This window comes from Rhagoletis pomonella, unplaced genomic scaffold (genome assembly GCF_013731165.1).
Source record: "Rhagoletis pomonella isolate Grant_MI unplaced genomic scaffold, Rhpom_1.0 Rhpom_scaffold_00013, whole genome shotgun sequence".
Lineage (NCBI taxonomy): Eukaryota > Metazoa > Arthropoda > Insecta > Diptera > Tephritidae > Rhagoletis > Rhagoletis pomonella.
The window spans coordinates 14,793,882-14,813,852 of NW_023458567.1; the positions used below are offsets into that span (position 1 = coordinate 14,793,882).

The 19,971-nt window shown below is 36.0% G+C and overlaps 2 protein-coding genes and 1 pseudogene across 2 annotated transcripts; 1 reads left to right on the forward strand and 2 right to left on the reverse strand.

Moving 5' to 3' along the window:
- The first annotated feature begins 951 nt into the window (after window positions 1–951).
- Window positions 952–7,271, forward strand: LOC118748366 (annotated as a pseudogene).
- Window positions 7,272–8,150: 879 nt separating this feature from the next.
- On the reverse strand, window positions 8,151–13,077 carry LOC118748367 (gustatory receptor 23a-like). Its single transcript, XM_036482740.1, has 3 exons — window positions 12,181–13,077; window positions 11,970–12,128; window positions 8,151–8,270 (listed from the first exon to the last, which is right to left on the reverse strand). The coding sequence occupies exons 1-3, from the start codon at window positions 13,075–13,077 to the stop codon at window positions 8,151–8,153; spliced, it is 1,176 nt and encodes a 391-aa protein (XP_036338633.1).
- A 2,474-nt stretch (window positions 13,078–15,551) lies between these two features.
- Window positions 15,552–19,711, reverse strand: LOC118748368 (putative gustatory receptor 2a). The gene is made up of 6 exons (XM_036482741.1): window positions 19,342–19,711; window positions 19,037–19,294; window positions 18,642–18,976; window positions 18,510–18,578; window positions 17,005–17,094; window positions 15,552–15,626 (listed from the first exon to the last, which is right to left on the reverse strand). The coding sequence occupies exons 1-6, from the start codon at window positions 19,709–19,711 to the stop codon at window positions 15,552–15,554; spliced, it is 1,197 nt and encodes a 398-aa protein (XP_036338634.1).
- Between the last annotated feature and the right edge of the window lie 260 nt (window positions 19,712–19,971).

The window sequence follows — 19,971 nt, forward strand, 5'->3', positions numbered from 1 at the left end:
TAATTTTCATGTTCATTGTAGGCTGTGGGAAGAGTTCGATATCACAAACTTCTATTGTTTGTGATTGACACCAAAATACTCTCTTCGGAAATCGATGAAGAAACTATTGTTGTTTTCCACAACAATTTGTCATTAAAAACGCCTCAAGCTCCAAAAAATTATTGAACTGATTTGTTATACGCAAAAAAAAGCGAAAACAAAAATATTTGTTTTTTGCTAATTATTGCCAATTTTTAATTTTTAAATTATTATTTTTTGATTAAAAAAAAAATATATGTATATGTTTTTATTTTTAAAAATGCATATACATATATATTTTAATAAAAAAAGAACTTAATTTTGAAAAATATTGATTTTTTTTTTGAAAATTATTTTTAAAATTCACACGCCAAATTTTTTCGATGATTGTTAGAGTATAAATGCAAACATATGTACAATATGTACGTATAAACATGTTTACAAAAACGTTTACAAGTGGAACTAATTGAGAGAATATCACATTGAATTATTATATAAATAAATAGTTATGTTATCACCAACTTAAGCTGACTTTTTCTTAAATTTAAACAAAGCCACAACATAAAGAGAACAAAGGAGGGAAACAATAAAATTCCTGAGTCGCCCATGCTTCTGACCATTAGCCTAATTCACATGGTACTAGCTAAGTCATGCCAATTGAGCCAAAAAAAGTTTCACTTACATACATTCGTATGTACGTACATATGTATATAAACACACCCGTAACGTCCACTTGTCCCATTATCGCCTTGCTGCAGTGCGCCACCGTAGACCGTGTGAAATGGACCTGCTGTCCAAAATTTGTGAAACTATTTTTCAAACACTCCACGTCCTAACTGCCTTGCGCCCAGTTCTTCACCTGCCACTGCTCAACACCGCCTGGCGTGTGCTCTGGCGTTGGGCGGTCTCAGCGGCATTGCGCTGTTCGACAGCATGCGTACACTATCGCCACTATTCTGGTATACGCTACCGTCCACGTTCGCGCTGGCCGTACGATACTTGCCTAGTCTTACAGCTGAATGTGCAGATTGAATTGTTGGAGTTGTCTGAGGAAGTTGATTGGTTACAATAGCTAGCGGAAATCGAAGTACACCCGTGACATCTGGCGGCTCTGTGAGCAGTGGGAGTTCGAGGAGTTAAATGCGCTTCCTCTAATTTACGGACGCGTTTATGAAGCAGTCGTTTTGAGCTCACTTGCAATGCCTATTGGATCTATATGGCATTCTATAATGGAGGCAACTAACAGCGAATATTTAATATATAATAGTGCCACCACTTTGTCTTCAGTGGTTCGTGTGGTAGGACTGTTCTGGTTCACGGAAAAAAGCGCAAAAAAGGTAAGAGGCTTCTACAACTCCATTTATTTATTTATTTGAAACCATTGAATTTGCAATAAAAATCAAGTAAGCATGCTGGCTGAATTGAGTTTAATAATAAAAATATTTTGCTTTATGTCTTAATGTTGTAACATAAATGGCGGGCCATTACCTGCCGAGGGACGCCCGCTGTTAGACTTTTTTTAATTTTAGATGTTGCTCGGACCAGGAATTGAAATCAGGTCCGCCGGAGTGGTAGTGCGAACCTCTAACCACTCGGCTCATGTACATATTTAAATGTGCATGACGCAGAATATTTGGGAGAGCTGAATTGTGTTCAATGGAGTTGAATAGCGGTTTTGCGTTGGTTGTGTTCGCAAACTGAGATAATAAATAAGAGCATAGTTCTATCAAATATTCTTTCCGCTGAAAATCCAAGTTAGTTGAATTGAATTAAATAAGGCTGAATGCATTTATAAAGTTGGTTGTGTTCAATAACTGATCGCTTAAATATATAACAAAATTGAATATGCATTATGCTAAAATTAATGTTAATAGATTTGTAAAAGTGAATGCCACTTAGTGTGCTTGTTAACTGAATGGTACCAATCTGCGTAGCATTTCGAAGATGGTTGTGACCACCAACTAACCTGGTAAATAACTAGTAAACCAAAAATTTATTGTGCTAGAGATTCAAGTTAGCTGAATTGAGTTGAATACACTTGAAGTGTAATTTTCGTAGTATGCGAAAGTTTATTTAAATTTTACACTCGGTAATGCTCAGCTGAATATCATAAGGCGAGCTGAATAAAGTTTTTTTGCGAACAATACATTTCTTAACATTAAGATAATTCTGAAAAACACTGAAAATCAACTTAAATACTTGCTGGATTTCATTTACTCTAGCTGAATGAAAAATCTAAAGCGAGTATATAAAATCTTTTAACTTTACTGAGCTGAATATATACATTTACACAATACTCAATACAATTAACTTGATTGAGCTAGTAGCGACCAAGTTAAGAACATGAATCAACTTTTAGTTCAGCTGAATATGGCTGAACGTGCTGTATTGCGTACATATTTAGCTAAATGAGAACTTTCGATAAATGTGCATAGACAAATACAAAGACTTTAAAAAATACTGACAATATACTAAAATACTAGCTGACTTTCATTTGATGTAGCTGAAAAATTGTTTTGCAGTACATATAGGTTTGTAAAATTTGGTAAAATTTTCGGAGACAGCTAAATTATTGAAACAAAAGCTGAATTAGATAAATTAAATTTACAGCGCTCAATGTTTTCAATAAGTTCAAGTGGGCTTAATATAGAAAGTAAGCGCTGAATTATAAAAAATTGGTATATATTACGTACAAAGTAAAATAATTGTTTTTTTTCTAATTCTGCTTTTATTTTCCCTTTTCAAGTTGCAGTAAGCTAAATGTGGAAATTAATAGGCATTACTTAAAACATTGTGCCTTTAATAAAAAATAAAAGTAAAAAGTCCAATTCAGCACTTCCTTTCCGCATACAGCTTACTTAGTAAGCTAAATTAACAAGCATTCTTTTAATTCAGCTCTACCTTTTCGTATTCAGCAGCTCATTTTTGTTTACTTGTAGCAGTTAAGCAGACACAGCGCGTGTTTTTGTGGTAAGGTTAAATATATTTTTACAAATTCAGCTCTTTCTTTCTGTATTCAGCTTACTTAGAAGGCAAAGTAAAACGAAATTTTTGAAATCCACCTTTTAATTTCTGTATTCAGCTCACTTTTATTTATTTAAGCTAAGCAATTAAGTGTTTTTAGCAAATTAAAGCACAATAATTTTTTCTTCAGCTCTTACTTTCCGTATTTAGCTCACTCCTAATTATACTAAAACATGGAATGACTTGTAAAAAATTACTCAAAAGTGGAGTATTGAGTTCTAAAAAGGTCGTTGTTAGCACCTTCAATCATTTCCAATTGTCATTACTCTATTAGTTTTTTTTTTAACTTGATTGATGAGGCAATTAGGTACCTTTTAAATCCCTGCTACTCTGGTTGGCGGCTTAGTTTGCCTTTTAAATATTTTTAGTATCAAAAACGAATCCTTTGTGAGCAAGTAAGTAATAAAAATCAAAACAAAAATATGGTCGCTTGTAATATTCGCAGCAACGAAAAAACTGTACTCTATCGCCTCTTTGATGCTATATTTTATATAATAATTTTTGGTTGTGCCCTCTTGGGCCTCCGAAGTTTCACCAAATCTCAACTCATCTACAAGCTCTATGTCGGCAGTTGGATTCTCTTCATGTCGCTAATCATATTCTATACGCTGTTGTATGATGTGCATTCTACCGATTTAAACATGGGTAACCTCATGTATTTCGTACTCTATATTTCGCAAATGCTTGCACACCTTGCAGTTCTACTCGAATCGTTTCTCATGGATGCCGAATGCGAGCTTATCAGAAAGCTGTATGTAGAATTTGAAGCGCGTTTCAGTAAGGAATTGGCTGCGACCGACGAGTATTGGCGTTATAAAACTCAAGGCTGGATCTTAACAATTCTAAGTTTTTTCACTGTGGTAGGCTCTACAGTCCACACCATACTTACGTGGACCGTCTATGCGGCGCCCTTGACACAGAATTTACAACATTGGCATAATTTACCGAGCTGTTTGACGCTGCAATTTCGTATTTTGTATCTGATTATCGCCATAAGTACGTTCAATGAATTTGCTATTGTATTACGCATCAATCTGAATGAAATGGGTGAACGAAATATACAACGAGTTTTTGGTCCCTATCTACGTGGACGTGCCTTTGCAAAGGGAGGCATTATACGCGTTGCGCCGAAGACAAATCAGCCAAGTGAAGAAGAAGATGAGCGTCGACTGAGGGTCTACAAACAATTTTATGGCGATATTCATAATTTGTTTAAGTCTATTAACGAGCATTATGGGTGGTCCATACTGGTTTTTATGATTATGTACTTCATCTATTTCATCGTAAATTCCTACTGGGTTATTTTTTCGCTGATAATACGACTTCCCGAGCATAATACTTTGATACGAAATTTGGGATTTTTAGTAATAGTGGTCGTACTACTGTGGGTACTGTGTTGGCAAAGTCAAACTAGTCATGAACAGGTGAGTGGTGGGTAGAGAGGGGGTAAAGGGCGTCGGTTTAAGAATAAAAAATTGAATAGGAATACAATACTTTAAAGCTAAGAAAAGCTTCGAGTCCGTAGCAAAATTCAAGCTCGAAAAGACATATGTTTTTCCACAAACTTATAACCTCCGAAAAAGCTTACAAACTTTCAAAGTTTGCTCAACTCTTTGCAGTTTACGGAAATATTCTAAATACGAATTGGATCTCAAAAGTCAATAAATATATCTACATATTACTTAGAGATTAAAGACATCTTTCTCATTCTAAAAAATATTCCATAGAAAACTTTAAAGCTCAGAAAAAATTTGAATCCATTTTAGAGAAATGCGAGCACTTACCAAAACTCGACAATATAAAATTGAAGCTCGAAAAAACATGTATTTCACGCACAATCTGAAAGTTTTAACAAAGTTTCAAAACCTTGAAAGTTTTCAAAGCTTTTTCCGGAAGCTCCAAAGCTTTTAAAGTGCTCCATATATTCAGCAATTCATATATCTAAGCTTATTTAGAGCTAAAAAAAACATTGTTTCTCATAATTCTTCTTTTTTAACTAACCTAAGATTTTTCTTTCTATCATCTCTCCATTTCAGAGTCGCCATATTGGCTGTATTATGTTCAAGCTCGTCAAACCACTGGGCAATAAGTGTTACAATGATTTGGTCACCGATTTTTCGTTGCAAACTTTACATCAACAATACATTATTACAGCAAAAGAATTCTTTAGCTTGAATCTCAATCTACTGGGCAGTGTAAGTATGCAATTGACGACTGCCTCACATCGGTATAGGTAATTAGAGCTAATTGTCCTTACAAATCCTAAAAAGATCCAACACGAGTTTTTTTTTGTTTGCTTATAAAATTGGATCAATTTTAGGGGTTTTCGTTAGCTCAGCGAAAAAATAACATATTTTTGTTTGGCGCTGAATTCGCTTTAAACTATTTTAAGATTTATCTATTGATCCCAGGTGAGCTGCGTTAGTGTTTTTCAGCATTTAAAACATTACTAGTATGCAAAATTGATACTTCGTGCAAGTTTAACCTAGCTGAATACGAAAGCGAAAAGCTGAATTATAAATTTTCTGTGCTAAGTAGTAGGGTTAAAATTTTAATTGTTTGTGAGCAGTTTCTGAAAAGCTGAATACGAAAAAGAACAACTGAATTGTAAAGCTTGTCTGCTACTAAGATAAAAATATGAATAGCTGGGATTATGAATAGTTTGCAATAAGCTGAATACGGAAAAGAAGAGCTGAATTTTAAAACTTGGGTGCTACTAGGATAAAAATATAATTAACCAGGCTTATAAACAGTTTTAAAGGAACAGAAGTTATCATTAAAGCACCGAATTAAAGTTATTGAATTTAAAAAGAAGTTAACAAGGAATAAAGCGATACATCGAGTAATAGAAAGCTAGCTGAATACGAAAAAAGAAGCTGAATTAAATTATTTGTTAGTAAAAAAAGCATTTCACAACCACTTAAGCGATACATCGATTAACATAATAATAAATTAGCTGAAAATTAAAAGAATTTAAATAGATAAGCAGAGCTGAATTGCAATTTTTGCATTTTAAAATCATTATACAAATGCTATAACAATACATCGATAAGTATAAAGTTAGCTGAATACGAAAAGAAGAAACTGTACTTAATTATTTTTACTAAAATGCCACAAAGAGGATCCAGTATGCGCTGAATCAAATTGATTGCGTTAAATTAGCGTTGCTGAATTTTAGAAATATTCCACAAAATGCCAAACAGGGCTTTACTTGAACTGAATGGTAAAATAAAGAGCTGAGTTGTAAAATTTTTACACTAAAATGTTTCAAAAATGAACTCTTCAGTTTCTGTTGCGCTGAATTTATCAGAAGGGCGCTGAATACGTTATAACATTTAAACAGAAATCAAACTTAAACACGAAGTATCTTAAATTGTGCTGAATAAGAAAAATACGAGCTGGAGAAATTTTCGCACTAAAATGTTGCAAAGATGTACGATTTAGTTATTAAAACATTTGGCGTTGTGCTGAATTAGTTAAAGAGGCGCCGAATAAGTTATTAAAATCTTAGAGCATTCTGAATACCAAAAAGAAGAGTTGTGCTACTAAATTTTTGTATTAAATTGCTACAAAAATGTGTTTGAAAGTTTATGATACAGTTTGTGTTGGCTGAATTGATAATAGAGGCGCTGAATTGGAGGTACTAAATTCTGAAAACTTCTATGCTCAGTACTAATTCTAACAGACAATTTAATACTTTATTGCCTTTAAGATGTTGAGTGCCTGCCTATTTTGTTTGGAATTATTCAATTTAAGTCACTTTGACTTTCTTTTGTTAAACTCCAATATTACTTTGAATTGCGCTAGGCATTTTTTATTTTATTTTAATTTTGTCGGTTCCAAAACGTACCTAAACAAGCTATTAAATATTTTTTCTCACTCTCAACTTTTCTCGACATTATAGTATCTGAATTGTTTTTTTTTATACAGCCATCTCGCACCGTTTTATTTATTTATATAATATATAATATTTACTCAATTGCAGTTATAAAAATTTGTAAATTTTCTAGATGGTTGCGTCCATTGTCACTTATTTGGTCATACTCATCCAGTTCATGTTCATGAATAGATCTAACCAAAATCCGTTGGTGCATTCTGGAAATTCTACTGTGAGTACACTCAACTAGAGAAAGCTGTGAGCATTTGAAATATCGGAAGTATTCGAATATTTAAGTATAATATACTTATTATGTACCTTAAATTTTAAGCACCACTTTAATAAAAATCTGCACCAGATCCAAAAATTGTAGTATTTTTATTACAAATTCATATACCGGTAAATCCACGTCGAGTTTGTAGTTGACTAGAGCGGGAAAGCCAGTAATGGAGGTAAACTCCAACAGCGGCAATCCCGTAGAAGGGAAGAATGATGAGACTGAGGCATCCACGGCGATCCATTGAAATATTTTCTCAAGTGTGTTTTTTAGTGGCTTATAACAGTGGCCCTGCGCAGATCGGATAGGCGGTCCTTGTAACCGAGTGGCCAAGGTTCGATGCCTGGTTCGAGCAATTAAAAGAAGTTGTTTCCAATAGCGTTCGTCCTCAGCAGGCAATTACGAACCTTCTTCGTGCTCTGCTTTTTGAACTCTTCGCAATTTTTTCCGACCATTTGGAAATTTACGAGATTTTTTTCGAAACTATTTGGGACTTTTTTAGGTCTTTGTGTGGGATCTCATCGGAACTTTTGGGGAAACTTTCGGTATTTTTACGAAATCGTTCCGAATTTTATCGGGAGCATTTGAGTTTTTCGGAAATCTTCGATGCTTTTTGCGATTTTTTCGGAGTTCTTAAAAAAATTGCGGATTCTTTTCGGAAACTTTCAGAAAATCTCTGGACGCTTCGAAAATGTTTAGAATCTTGTATGTACTTTAAATCCTAATTTCGCTACATATGTTTATACAAAAAATATAAATTAAAAACTATCGGTTTTTCGTGCAAAAGTTTTTCCATTTTTTTTATTGCTTATTGGTACGGAGTTTGAAATTAAATCGTATTTTATAACATACACACATACATATGCATATACATATCCTCGTACAAATGTACCATGTAGTTATTCCGGTACCCCGTTTTTTATTATTTTATAGCCACGACCTTTTAATTATCATTTAAGTACCACCCGTTGTATTGCTTAAGAATTTGAACGAAGATATTTTCTTCCTGATAACTTCCTCGCTGAGTAAAAATTGAACAAGTATAACCAGGTGTGTAACTATTAAAGCGATCATCTAAAATACAAAACAAAATTATTAAAGTTTTTTAAAAATATACATTGCAGCACGAAAGTTGTTGTTATTTTATTTAACGTACTACGTCTTTACAACCACAAACCTTAATTAGTCTATATTAAAATGAAATGCTGCTATAGGACTGCATGTGTTTTAGAGGTATTCTCTAAGTCTTGAAAAAAACATTTAACGGTGTACAGATTGCATGATTTGTAAAGTTTTCCGATAGGAAAACCGGTTTTACAAGACTTCAAGAATACCTCTATGTATTATATTTAAGTGGAAGGACATTAGCTGACTCCGTGAACACTATTATAAACTTCATTTCACCGACGAGACATGCTCAAGTACATAAGTACAGTAGTACTTATTTGCGACTCTACATAATTTAAATATTTCTCGGGATGACGAAGGTTACTACACTAGGAAATACAAAGTGCGTATACGTAACGTTTTTCACCTACGAACTTATGCCGATTTCGTTTCTATCGAAAAATGCAACCTTCTCTTTGCCCTCTACGCACAAACACTAAGAAGAAGGCGATGACAAGGCAACATTTTTTGGTAGAAACGAAAACACCATTAAAGTTGGAATATAGGTAAGCTGCAGTGAGGAACACGTTTGCAAAAGGCGAATGAAATCTCTCTTCAAATAGCACTTAACGTATCTCAGGCACTAAAGAGAAGCATGATGGGAAGAATATCCCTTATTAATGACTGTGAAACCAACTCTGGTTCAGAATTTGGAGTCCATATCAAAGTACTTAGGGACAAGCTTCACTTTCTCTTAGAAAATGTACCTTACTAAATATGCTAAGTAGAGGTAATTGCAGCCGCAAGTCCGTGGACAACATCGTAGGCACTATGAGTACACGAAGTTAAAACATGGAACATTACGCTAATAACTACTTCAAAACAAGAGCAATTATATTGGCGAACATAATGTTTTTGAAGTGAAACTTCTTTAGCGGCGTTTGGTTGGTTGGGAGTAAATTGGCAATTCAACGGAAATTGCACACGGATATGGTGCAACGGAAATGGGTGGGGCTGAAACAATTGCTTCTTGAGTGTATGCACATGTTATTAATTCAACAAAAACTTGCTAGTAAAAGGTTAAAGAATAACACTTAGGAAAATACCAATACAATAATGAAAGTAAAGGTGAGAACGTACATAGATGAAGAAAAGGAAAAGGCAAAAGTAAAAATAAAAACGAAAACAAGGATGCGTAAAGATAAGGCAAAAATGAAGACCAAGGTAAATTCAAACACTTTACTTATATAAGGACAAGGGTAAAGGGGAATATGTAGATGAAGAAAATGATAAATATAAATTAAAAGCCAAGATAAATATAAAGAAAACGATGAGGATGAGGATACCGATAAAAGTAAAGATGAAGATAGAGGACTAAAGAGTAAAATAAAGGTAATTATAGAAACAAGTAATTTTTAGCAAAAAAAAAACCGACTTCAACTCCCATATAAAAAAAATATATATATATATATCTCATGATCCGCTGATCGGATCTTAACCAGATTAGTATGGGACCACCTCTGAGACACTACCTTTCCGATGCAAAAAGAATTATCGAAATCGGTTGACGTGGTCCAAAGTTATGCGGTAACATACATAAAAAAAAAAAAAAAAAAAAAAGATTCCGACGAACTGATAACCTCCTCCTTTTTTGGAAGTCGGTTAAAAAGGATATAGATGGAGACACAGAGACTCAAAATGGTAACTATTTGTTTTGGGATTTTAGAGATTTTCGGGATTCTCGGGACTTATCGACATATTAATCGATTTTGTTATCGAAATTTTTTATCGATATTGTTTTCGATTTGCTATCGGTATTTTCGGAAGTTATCGATATAATAATCGATATTTTTATCGATTTTGTAAGCGATATTTTTAACGATTTTGTTATCGATATTGTTACTGGTTTTGTTATCGATATTATTATTGATCTTGTTATCGATATTTCTATCGTATTTCTTATTGATATTTTTATTGATTTTGTTATCGATATTGTTATCGATTATATATGTATTTGTTACCGATTATTTATCTACTTTGTTGTCGATTATTAATCGATTTTGTTATCGAAATTTTTATCGATTTTTGTTATCCATTTCGTTATCGATTATTTGTCGGTTTTGTTATCGATATTTTATATCGATTTTCAAATCGATTTTGCTACCAATATTTTTAACGATATTGCTATCAAAATTTTTAACGAATTTGTCATCGATTTTGCTATCGATTACTTGTCGATTGTGTTATCGATATTTCTGTCGATTTTGATATCGATATTTTTATCGATTTTCTAATCGATTTTTTTCGATATCTTTATCGATTTTGTTATCGATATATTTATTGATTTTGTTATCGATATTTTTTCGATATTTTCTTATCGATTTTGTTACCAACATTATTATAGATTATGCTATCGAAATCTTCATCGAATTTGTCATCGATATTTTTATCGGATGTTACCATCGATTTTTTATCGATAAAATATAAAGATAAAAATTAAGATAAAGGAAAACAGAATAACATAAATGTATTTAGAACGAACAGAGGTAGAGGTAGGGATCTAGATAGAAAAAATATAACCCTAAGCAAAAGCAGATGTATGTATGACACAAAATAGATATGTAACATAGGTTCCCCAATGTAACCCAGGCGCACTTACTTTTTTTATTCTATAGTAAGTACTTAGTTTCTGATAATGAAGTTACTAACTTCCAGGTCACAGGTAGATTGCTGCTTACAAAATATGTGTGTGTTTGGCCGAGCTTGTCCTCGAATTTTTGGCGTGCGCTTTAATGTTGTCACACAAAGGGAAGGGACCTACAGTTTTACGCCGATTCGCCGAACGGCGATTGTATTTTTATCGGAAGCTGTTTTTTTGCGAAGTGCGGAAAAATATATTGCGAAGTGTGTGTTGCAGCGCAGTCTTAAGGCCAAGTCACACGATTGGGGCATTTGTACAGATTGTACATTTTGGCAGTCACAGAGTGGTGTTGTGTAAAAATTTTGATCGAGAATGAGTTCAGCTCAATAAAACAATGTCCAATTTTGCCGAACGTGTGATGGCAGCAATACGGCACTACGAGCCACTCAGTCGACGGAATGTTATCAGATTCTAGTCTCAAGAGAAAAGTAAGGCGAACACTGCTTTTTAAGTTGCCTTTCGGTTGCCAACTGAACGTTGTTTATACGCCGAAGACCTTTAAGTCTTTATACTAAGGCACATACATACATATAACTCACTTGTCTAGAGAAAAAATTTGTTGGCAGACAAGCTAGCAGTAATTTTACTTAATAGCAATAGAAACTATCTCCTCAGTGCCAAAAAATGAGCGCCAAATATAAGTATATCCGCGGACTATCGGGAAGTAAGAATAATTTCATGGACAAACAGTTACACACGTAGTACCCTTTATTCATCTCATGAATAACGTAATCGGTGACTGACCTTAAAATTTTACAGACAAAAAGCTAAATAGAGTGGTCTTGTGAAACTCATTTTACGCTCGATACGTTACGTGCTTGACGAGATAGTACTCAAAGCTTCTACTCATTTTACATCGCTTCGGGGAACTTTTCCGAATCTTAGTTGCAAATTAAATTTCACAAAGGCAGACCTACGAATATGTGCGTACTTCTTATGTTACGTGCTACCTTATGAGTACTTACATCTCCCAGCAGCGACAGATTCAAGTTGAAAAATCCTTTCACGCTGATTCCAAATCCCTGATGTAGACATTGCAGCGCAATATTGGAGACAAGATCATTGTAAACTTTGTTGCCTAGCGGCTTTGGTAGCTTGAATATGAGACCGCTTATCAGCATATGCTGTACAGAAGAGATAATAAAATCCATTTTCTCACTACCATTGTCTACTCACCTTTCTCCTTGCATTGTCGGCTGCGGTCAGCAGGATTGCGGCGAAAGTGCCTACTCTAATAATATTTAGCGCATCGTATGCGAACTGGCCAAGCTGGAAATTATATTTCCAGATTTCTATGCACCAAAATAGATTGCTTACGATGGTGAAAAATGCGCCGAAGAGCAACGAAATTATAGACCAACCGAAACACTCGCTCACACCCTGATACAACTCGTAAAGGCGCCCCTGCACCAGACGTAACCAATTTAAATGATCGTATTCCCACACAGCATACGGCTGCCAAATATCGCTGGTGAATTTATGTTTCGGACGATTTGCCTTAACCAACACTAGGAGCGCACGAATCAAGCAACGTGTGCGTTGATTTTGCCGCTCAATAAAAAGTGTGATTTGTGCGTAACGTATACGCGCCACCGTCAGTAATGGAATATTAAAGTAGTACACTGGCGACTTGTAATACATGGCTGCAACGACGAGATGTAAGGCATCGCAGGTGGTATGAATGATTAGTTGGTAGAATACTTTGCGCCATACATTCGACTCAATTGAATTGATGTCAGTTTGCTGCTGCAGTAAAGCATCCACTTCGTATTCGAGTTGTATTAGTCGTTGGTAGTGTTTTTGTTTGCAAATAATTTCGACGAAGATCGCCGTATTTGTTAAAATATCAATGATGAATGAAGCGTAGCCGACTAAGTATCCCAAATTTTCATAACTGTCAGATATGAGATAACTTAAGTTGCCAAATATCAAAACGATGAGCCATATGAGCCAGCCAACACGCAAGATAGTCGTGAGCCTCGATAGACGCGGAAATGGTTGTATGAGTGTTATGTACAACCAAAATTGAATGGAGTTACGCGCGATATACGTATACACCTGCCGACTGCACATACTGCTGTAATTGTGTGAACTGGACTGATAGGTTTGATTGGTTAGGGCATGAATTGAAATGTGTCTAATAGAAACTGGCATGATTTGACGAAAATGCTGGCGCGTTAAGTATGTTGCTTATCTGTTAATCGTCAACAAATTGAAAGGGCAATTTCGAGCCCACCCCATTCACACTTAGTTGAATAAATTGCCTGCTGTTGAGCCTAATGTTTGTGGCATAGATTACTTTGTAATGTCCCTTAAACGTCCTTCGGAGAATCTCGTAAGGAGGCGGCGGAGAGCTCAAGCATTTAGTAACAAAGCTCTAAGACTAGCTGGCCAAATATGTATCATTAAAGGTTTAAAAGCGTCGGAGCAATTTGGCAAGTACGAAAAGTTAGCCGGCATCTATTTAGGCTGCAGACCTTTTGTAATATCACAAGCGAGTTAACAAATTACTCCAGTTCCTGATATACGCCAGGTTTCTTGATCCCAGTGCTCATTAGATTGTCAAAGTCTTTAGAGGAGTAACTACCGTGAGGAGTTATAATTCCTCGTCCAGTTACTCCAACAGTGCACAGCTTAGGACACTCCCCTCGTCGTCTATGTAAGTCGACCAGTAAGCCAGAAAGGATGGATACCATTTGCCACAGGGCATACCCACCTTCTTACATAAAGAAATATTCAATGCTCGGCTTAGTTTGATGCCTCCTCCGGACAATGCTTCCGGAGTTTTTTTGCGGACTCTACATGACTTACAGTCTTCAGAGGTAGTAAATGATGATTACCATTAGCCACGGTGTTTACCCACCATTTTTTGCTCGAGTAAATATTTTTTATATCACTGAGTTATTCACCTAGATTAGGTTAAATTAAATTTAGAGGAGGGAGCAGGTCACCTAGTCACCGGGCCGAAACGATCTAATGTAACAAACCTCTTTTTTTGGCTACAGGTCTTCTTTGATTTAGGTATTGCTAAGAAACCTCGCGAGGTACTTTGTCTGAATGCCATTTATGTCATGTGCTTCCAGGTGCGGTGATACTAGGAAGCGAATTCCGGTCCTAGTAAGAGCTTCACAGCAGCACATCATGTGCTCTGCTGTTCTTGTTTTATTATCCTGTAATGGTCAGTAAGAAACCCTGTACAAATTCTTACTTCATTTCTACATACTGAGGTAAAGGAGTGCTTCGGTTATTGATATATATGGAATAAAAGACTTAGCCTTCTGTTATTTCCCGTATTTGTCCAATAAAGTTGCGCTTCGTTTCTTATCCAGATATAGTAGTTTCTGGCAAGATCCGAAGCACAATGGGTAAACAGACAGTACAGCAGATCGCCGTTGCATCAATCCAAGAATAATGGAAATATTGAGACGCTTTAGGTGCCAACTTCATAACATCCTTCAAAGTCAGTATTTTTTCAATCAAAATTAAAGACATGAAAAACAAATAGGGAACCGAAATAGAATATGGCGATAAAACAGTGGACCGACTTTCAGTTGAGTTTGTGCCTATGGACCAAATATACGTCACAAATGATGGTCATTCATTCCTGCGCCAACTGTATCTTATACGTCACATGCCGATATCTGGGAGTTACAGCTGTGATAGGAAGTGTTGTGATCCAGTCCCATTCTAGTCGCTTGAGTACCCAACTTATTGCGGAAACAGAAGTGGGCGTAGACAGGCTCTTCCTGTTTAGATTTGCTACTATTGAAGTCGCTGAAGGACCGGGACAGGGGTAAATATCCAGTGTTGAATCATTCGAATCCGTTCCATAGTAGCTCGTCAGACATTCGCTAGGAGTGCTTCGCTGCTTCGCCATCTGGATCAGGGCTACGCTTTGTAAGCATAGTAAAATAGTCTTCTTCACCTCGGCATCCTTTACGGAAAAAATTCAGAGACTATAGAGCGTAAGCGTATCAGAATGAAACATTTTGTTATAGTAGACTGAAATTAGAGATCTGGAACCTCTCACGTATATTTCTTATACTGAGCTCGACTGCCGTCGCTCTCTGCAAAAGGTGGACTAAATCAAACAGACATCAATTAACAATAAGTTGCGTGTTGAACAATGAGAAAAATAGGGGAACTTTGTGGCAAGTGAAAGATAAAGACGATGAGGCCACGACCGAAACGAGATGGGATTGAAAACGAACTCGAGCGGTGCAGTGCGGCGATAAAGGTAGGTTCATATATACGCGTATATATCAACAGTAAACGGGCTGCTATTCTCTGAAGAAACCTCTTTAATATATGACTTATGCAAGTTATTTTTTGAGAAATAATTTACGATTTTAGAGTCCAGATTTTTTATTTTTAACTTTATTTTTCATTAATATATAATAATGTGATTCGAATACATACATAGAAAATGAGTTTAGGATTCTATTTATCGGAAAAAAAAGTTGTTTTAGAACTGCTATCTCTTCAGCTTTGCGCTTTTTTGGAATTTCCATCAGGCTGAAAGGGAGCTCTTATATTTTAGTTTTTTTTCAGCTCGACATCTTATCTTCGTTCATATGAAACTGAATAAGTATAATCAAATAAGTTGTGGTAGCGCCGGCGATCTGTAATTGAGAAGGAGACAAAATTGAGCTTATACCGAGTTTCCACTAGGCGTTGAAGTGACAAAAAGGGGAAAAAATGCCTACCATTTTAAAAAATGGCATGTGGGTGCAGACTTGATCACTATTATTTCTTAATTCCCAAATTTTATCAGTGATTATTTTTTTTTTCATTTAAAGACTAGTGGAAAACCGCTGGTATTTAAAAAGGAACAACCGCAAATATAAAAAACAAAAGGTAGTAGTTTTTTATAAATGCTGAATAAAAAATTCAAAGCCAAAAAATCTAAAATAAGTATTTTTTTATAAACTAAGACATAAACAAATTGAAAAAATTTAATTTTTTCTGCCATTAAAACCATAAATTTAAAAAGTAGAGGCAAAGAGATACAATGAAATGTGATCACAATAATTCTTCTGGCATAGCGTCCCTCTTTTATTATAAACTTTAAGTAAAAAATTAATAAATAAATAATAAATTAATAAAAAATAAAACATTTTGAAAAGTTCTAAAAAATTTTTGTGTACTTATAAATATGGGACTCACAATGTCCACAAGGCGAATTCATATAAGGTAAAAACGGGAGTACAAAAGCAAAAATTTACATGTATTTTGTTTTTGCTTTCGCGACATGAACTTTAAAAATCAGTAAAAGTGTGCGTGAAAATGCAAACGAAATATTCCATGAGGGGAAAAATACACACAAAATCAGCTAATCTACCAACACCACCTTGTATAAATTCGCCTTGCGTTTAAAACTGGTCTTCAGTTGCTATGAATCACGCAAAAACACTTTTAACCTTTATAAAATGATATAGTTGCCATACCTTAACAAAAGCGTCAGCGTTGTCTGTTTGTCAAAAAATTCTCATGCCCATAAAATTTGTATGAAGCATACAGTAAACGTCGAAACTGTCATTTTCGTATTTCCCACAAACAAACCTATGCTTATTGTTAGTGTTATTTCTTCATTTAACGTAGCATTGCCGACTTTGTTCAGGGATGGCACTTCCGCGTCAGAAAACGCTCCACCCAACGCTTTTGTTTAGTTTATGGCAGTAAATTTTTCTTATACTAAAATTTCTAAATTTACAAAAAAAGACTAAATTTTTTGTCTGTAATTAAAATGCAATTGAAATAATTTTTTTATTAAAGGTTCAGTTAGTCTAGACGTAAGAAATCGTCCATGATTACTCAACACGTCATTTTAGCCAGAAGCGAAAATGTTTTGTATTTTGCTTTTCAGCTAATTGCCACTTTGCCGCCTATAAGTCAAGTCCAAAAATTTCTGGACAAAAATAAATTGCGTTGGCCAATATAATAGGTTACGTTACGTAAAATAAGTTTTGACTAACCGAACCTTAAGCCCCGAGAACTCACCGTATAAAGCAGAGTGCAGTTGATATCGAAGAATCCAGCAGCTGAAAAAGCCAACTTTTGATGTAACAGCTGCAGGGAGAACTGCTCGATCTATGGAGAGAAATACATAACTAGATTAATACTTTCAGTTACATTACGAAAATTGAGTTTGCGAAAATTTGTTTATGTAGGTTTATGAATCCATCCACTGAACTGTGCCAAGGACAATTGGCGAATTGGATCGAATTGATTAGTTTAGACAGGTAGATATGGTTGGGCTAACAGAAGCTCATTTGGACCATAAGCACAAGTCCGTTATGCTACCACTACAAACGTCTGTATGAGCCGAGTAGACCGCCTTCGATACACTTTTGATAAGAAATAACTTGCATATGTCTTGATGTCGAACAGAGCGAGAACTCCCACTCTCTCTTTTCTCGATATCTCGAGGCTGCTTTACGTGGCCAACACATCCCCAACTCATTATCACTACCTACATAGTTATATGTGTACATACATAAGTCTGACTAGAAAACTAGACGCAGCTATAGAGTACGTCAGGCGCTCTTCTTCTAGGTTTAGACCACAACAAGAGCGATCCAAAGAACTGACTGCCGCTTGGCTATCAGAGTACTTAGACGTTAACTTTCCTTGCTGGCTTCGCGTAAATGAGCAGCCTATCCACTGCATTCGGAAAAATGTGTAACAGTGATCTTGAAACCCTAATTTGCGATTTATGGCGATCATCTTGCGAAATATGCCTACATTAATCCTTCCGTAAATCTTCAAACCATCCATTTGGGAGTCTACCATTGTCTCTTTCAAACTACTGCCTTATGTCCACTCATCCCTGTAAGTGGAGATAAATTGCTCGACTAGGCACTCAGTTATCCGTTTTAGCAAGGATATAGTCGAAGCCTCCCAAAATACTAGAGTGTCCAAATAATGAGCATGCTAAGCACTCAGTGCTCCTAAGTCTGACCGTAGCCTTTGCAGCACCAGCCTTACCTAAGCAATGTTAAGGATGACGCTAGGAGTCTAAAGTAGCAGCGGTCCTAGGTGCGCTACTGATTCCAATTAGAGCCGCCAGTTGTACCCGCTCTAACTTTCTGATTAGTGCATTTCACATGACCAGAGCTGCACAAAAGCTTATGGGCCTAACTATGATTTTATAGAGCGATGAAGTAGCTCGGAAATGAGAGAGGCCCCATTTAGTACCAATTGCCCAGCCTTGCACTAGTAGAGCGCCTTTGATGCTTTCTTTACTCTCTCCTCAATGTAAGACTAACACGACAGTTTCCCAGCGAGAATCAAACCCAGGAACTTGACTCTAACAGAAAAGTTGAGTGCCTTCGAAACGTAGTCCTTAAGAATAGCCAGTCTTTTCCTCAGTTCTGCAGTTACTTCCGAAATATCGGACTCCCCGATATTTCTTGAGCTCGGCGGTATTTGAACCGTGACCTACGAAACTCCACCTGAGCTAAGGAAGCTCCGTAATTTCTATAGGTAAACTAGGTCTTACTCACCACCGTGTTGTGATTATCGTTCCAGATATTAGTTTCAATGCGGTGCAGACCCAAAGCGATTGTGGTCGTCTGAGAGTATGGCAATAATTTTATTTTTAAATGAAAAGCCAGATTTTTATTCAACAGACTTACCTTCTGCACAGTCCTCTCACAGAGCAATGCCAACATCAACACATTGAAGAGGTGTGGCGCCGACCAAACGGCGCTGCTGGCGATTTGCAAGAAATCATTCAATGTGGCTGAATAGCCCTTGAAATTCAAGAAAATCCAATAGCAATTCGATGTAATGGATAGGAAATCATTGCCCACATTTGTTAAAATCGAAACACCAAAATCAGCATTCAGCGTGCCAGTTAACTCCCACAAGCGATTGTAGAGATCGCGTATGGTTAACAAACGTTTCATATCTGGATTCTCCATATCAGTGCGACGATTCTGCCAATCAGATGTTTCGTAGCTTGGGAAAGCTTGTGTTATATATTTCATTGCTGTATTTGGGCTGGAGTCTTTATCCGGTTTCTGCTTGCTCTTCAGCAGATTGAGTTCATTTAAGACTAGCACCAATTTATCCAAACGTTGTCGTACAATCATAATGGCGACAAATATTTGAAAATATCGTAGGCCACAGACGAAAAATGGCAGCAGATAGAGCAGCCAGTAGATGGAGAAGTGACGATCTTTGGTAAGAAACTTTGCGAAGAGTATGAGCAGCTCGGAGCTTACATAAATGGCGAGCATAATGAGGCCCCGACGCCTGAGCTGACTGCGTAGAGAGCTGGGAAGGAGTGAGGTAATATGATGAAAGATATTTGCCGAATTTCTACTCACCGATTATCGACCTCCACATTTAGCGAACACTCGAATACACGATCGATTTCTCGTACCTGCTTGACGAATAAGCTTTGTCCGCGTCGCTGTAAAAATGCCTCAGAAATAGTTACCAAATGTGATATACGTATGCCAATTATTTGTATATAATCCACTGTTTGTCCAACATCATTCTGCGATTCACGAAAATAGTTTTTATCGAAATATACGCCAAACACCAGAATGGCCAGAGACATGATGACTGTACAAATGGCATAGCACTCGAGCAGACGTGAAATATAAACTTTGCCATTTTTACGATCCAACAGCCATTGGGATAGCGCAGCAATTTGCAAACAGATATGTAAGCCGACCGTTGATTCAGCGATGTCCATTATGTGGGAGTTCACTCGGTTTATGTATATATGTATTACCGGCTAAACAAAGTGCATTCGACACTAAAAAGTTTAACTTTAGCTTGACGGCAGCAGCTTTTAAGTATTAAGTTTAGATCTGTCTAAACGAGAGTCGATTATCTAAAATTAAAAAAAAGAGGCTTCGACAGATACTATGTACACTAGGGAAAAAGCAAAAGAAATCGCGAAAGTGGTTATAAAGACCCATTCTAAAACTATCCATTCAGCTGCGAGAAGCT

Excerpts from the sequence above, each read along its gene's own strand:
- LOC118748367 (XM_036482740.1), bottom strand. The coding sequence starts at position 13,077 with ATGTGCAGTCGGCAGGTGTATACGTATATCGCGCGTAACTCCATTCAA. Across the intron at positions 12,129-12,180 it reads CCGACAATGCAAGGAGAAAG|CATATGCTGATAAGCGGTCT; the intron begins GTGAGTAGACAA and ends TCTTCTGTACAG. Across the intron at positions 8,271-11,969 it reads ATCTGTCGCTGCTGGGAGAT|ATGATCGCTTTAATAGTTAC; the intron begins GTAAGTACTCAT and ends TTTGTATTTTAG.
- LOC118748368 (XM_036482741.1), bottom strand. The coding sequence starts at position 19,711 with ATGGACATCGCTGAATCAACGGTCGGCTTACATATCTGTTTGCAAATT. Across the intron at positions 19,295-19,341 it reads GCTAAATGTGGAGGTCGATA|TCCTTCCCAGCTCTCTACGC; the intron begins ATCGGTGAGTAG and ends ATATTACCTCAC. Across the intron at positions 15,627-17,004 it reads ACTGCACTCTGCTTTATACG|ATCGCCGGCGCTACCACAAC; the intron begins GTGAGTTCTCGG and ends TCTCAATTACAG.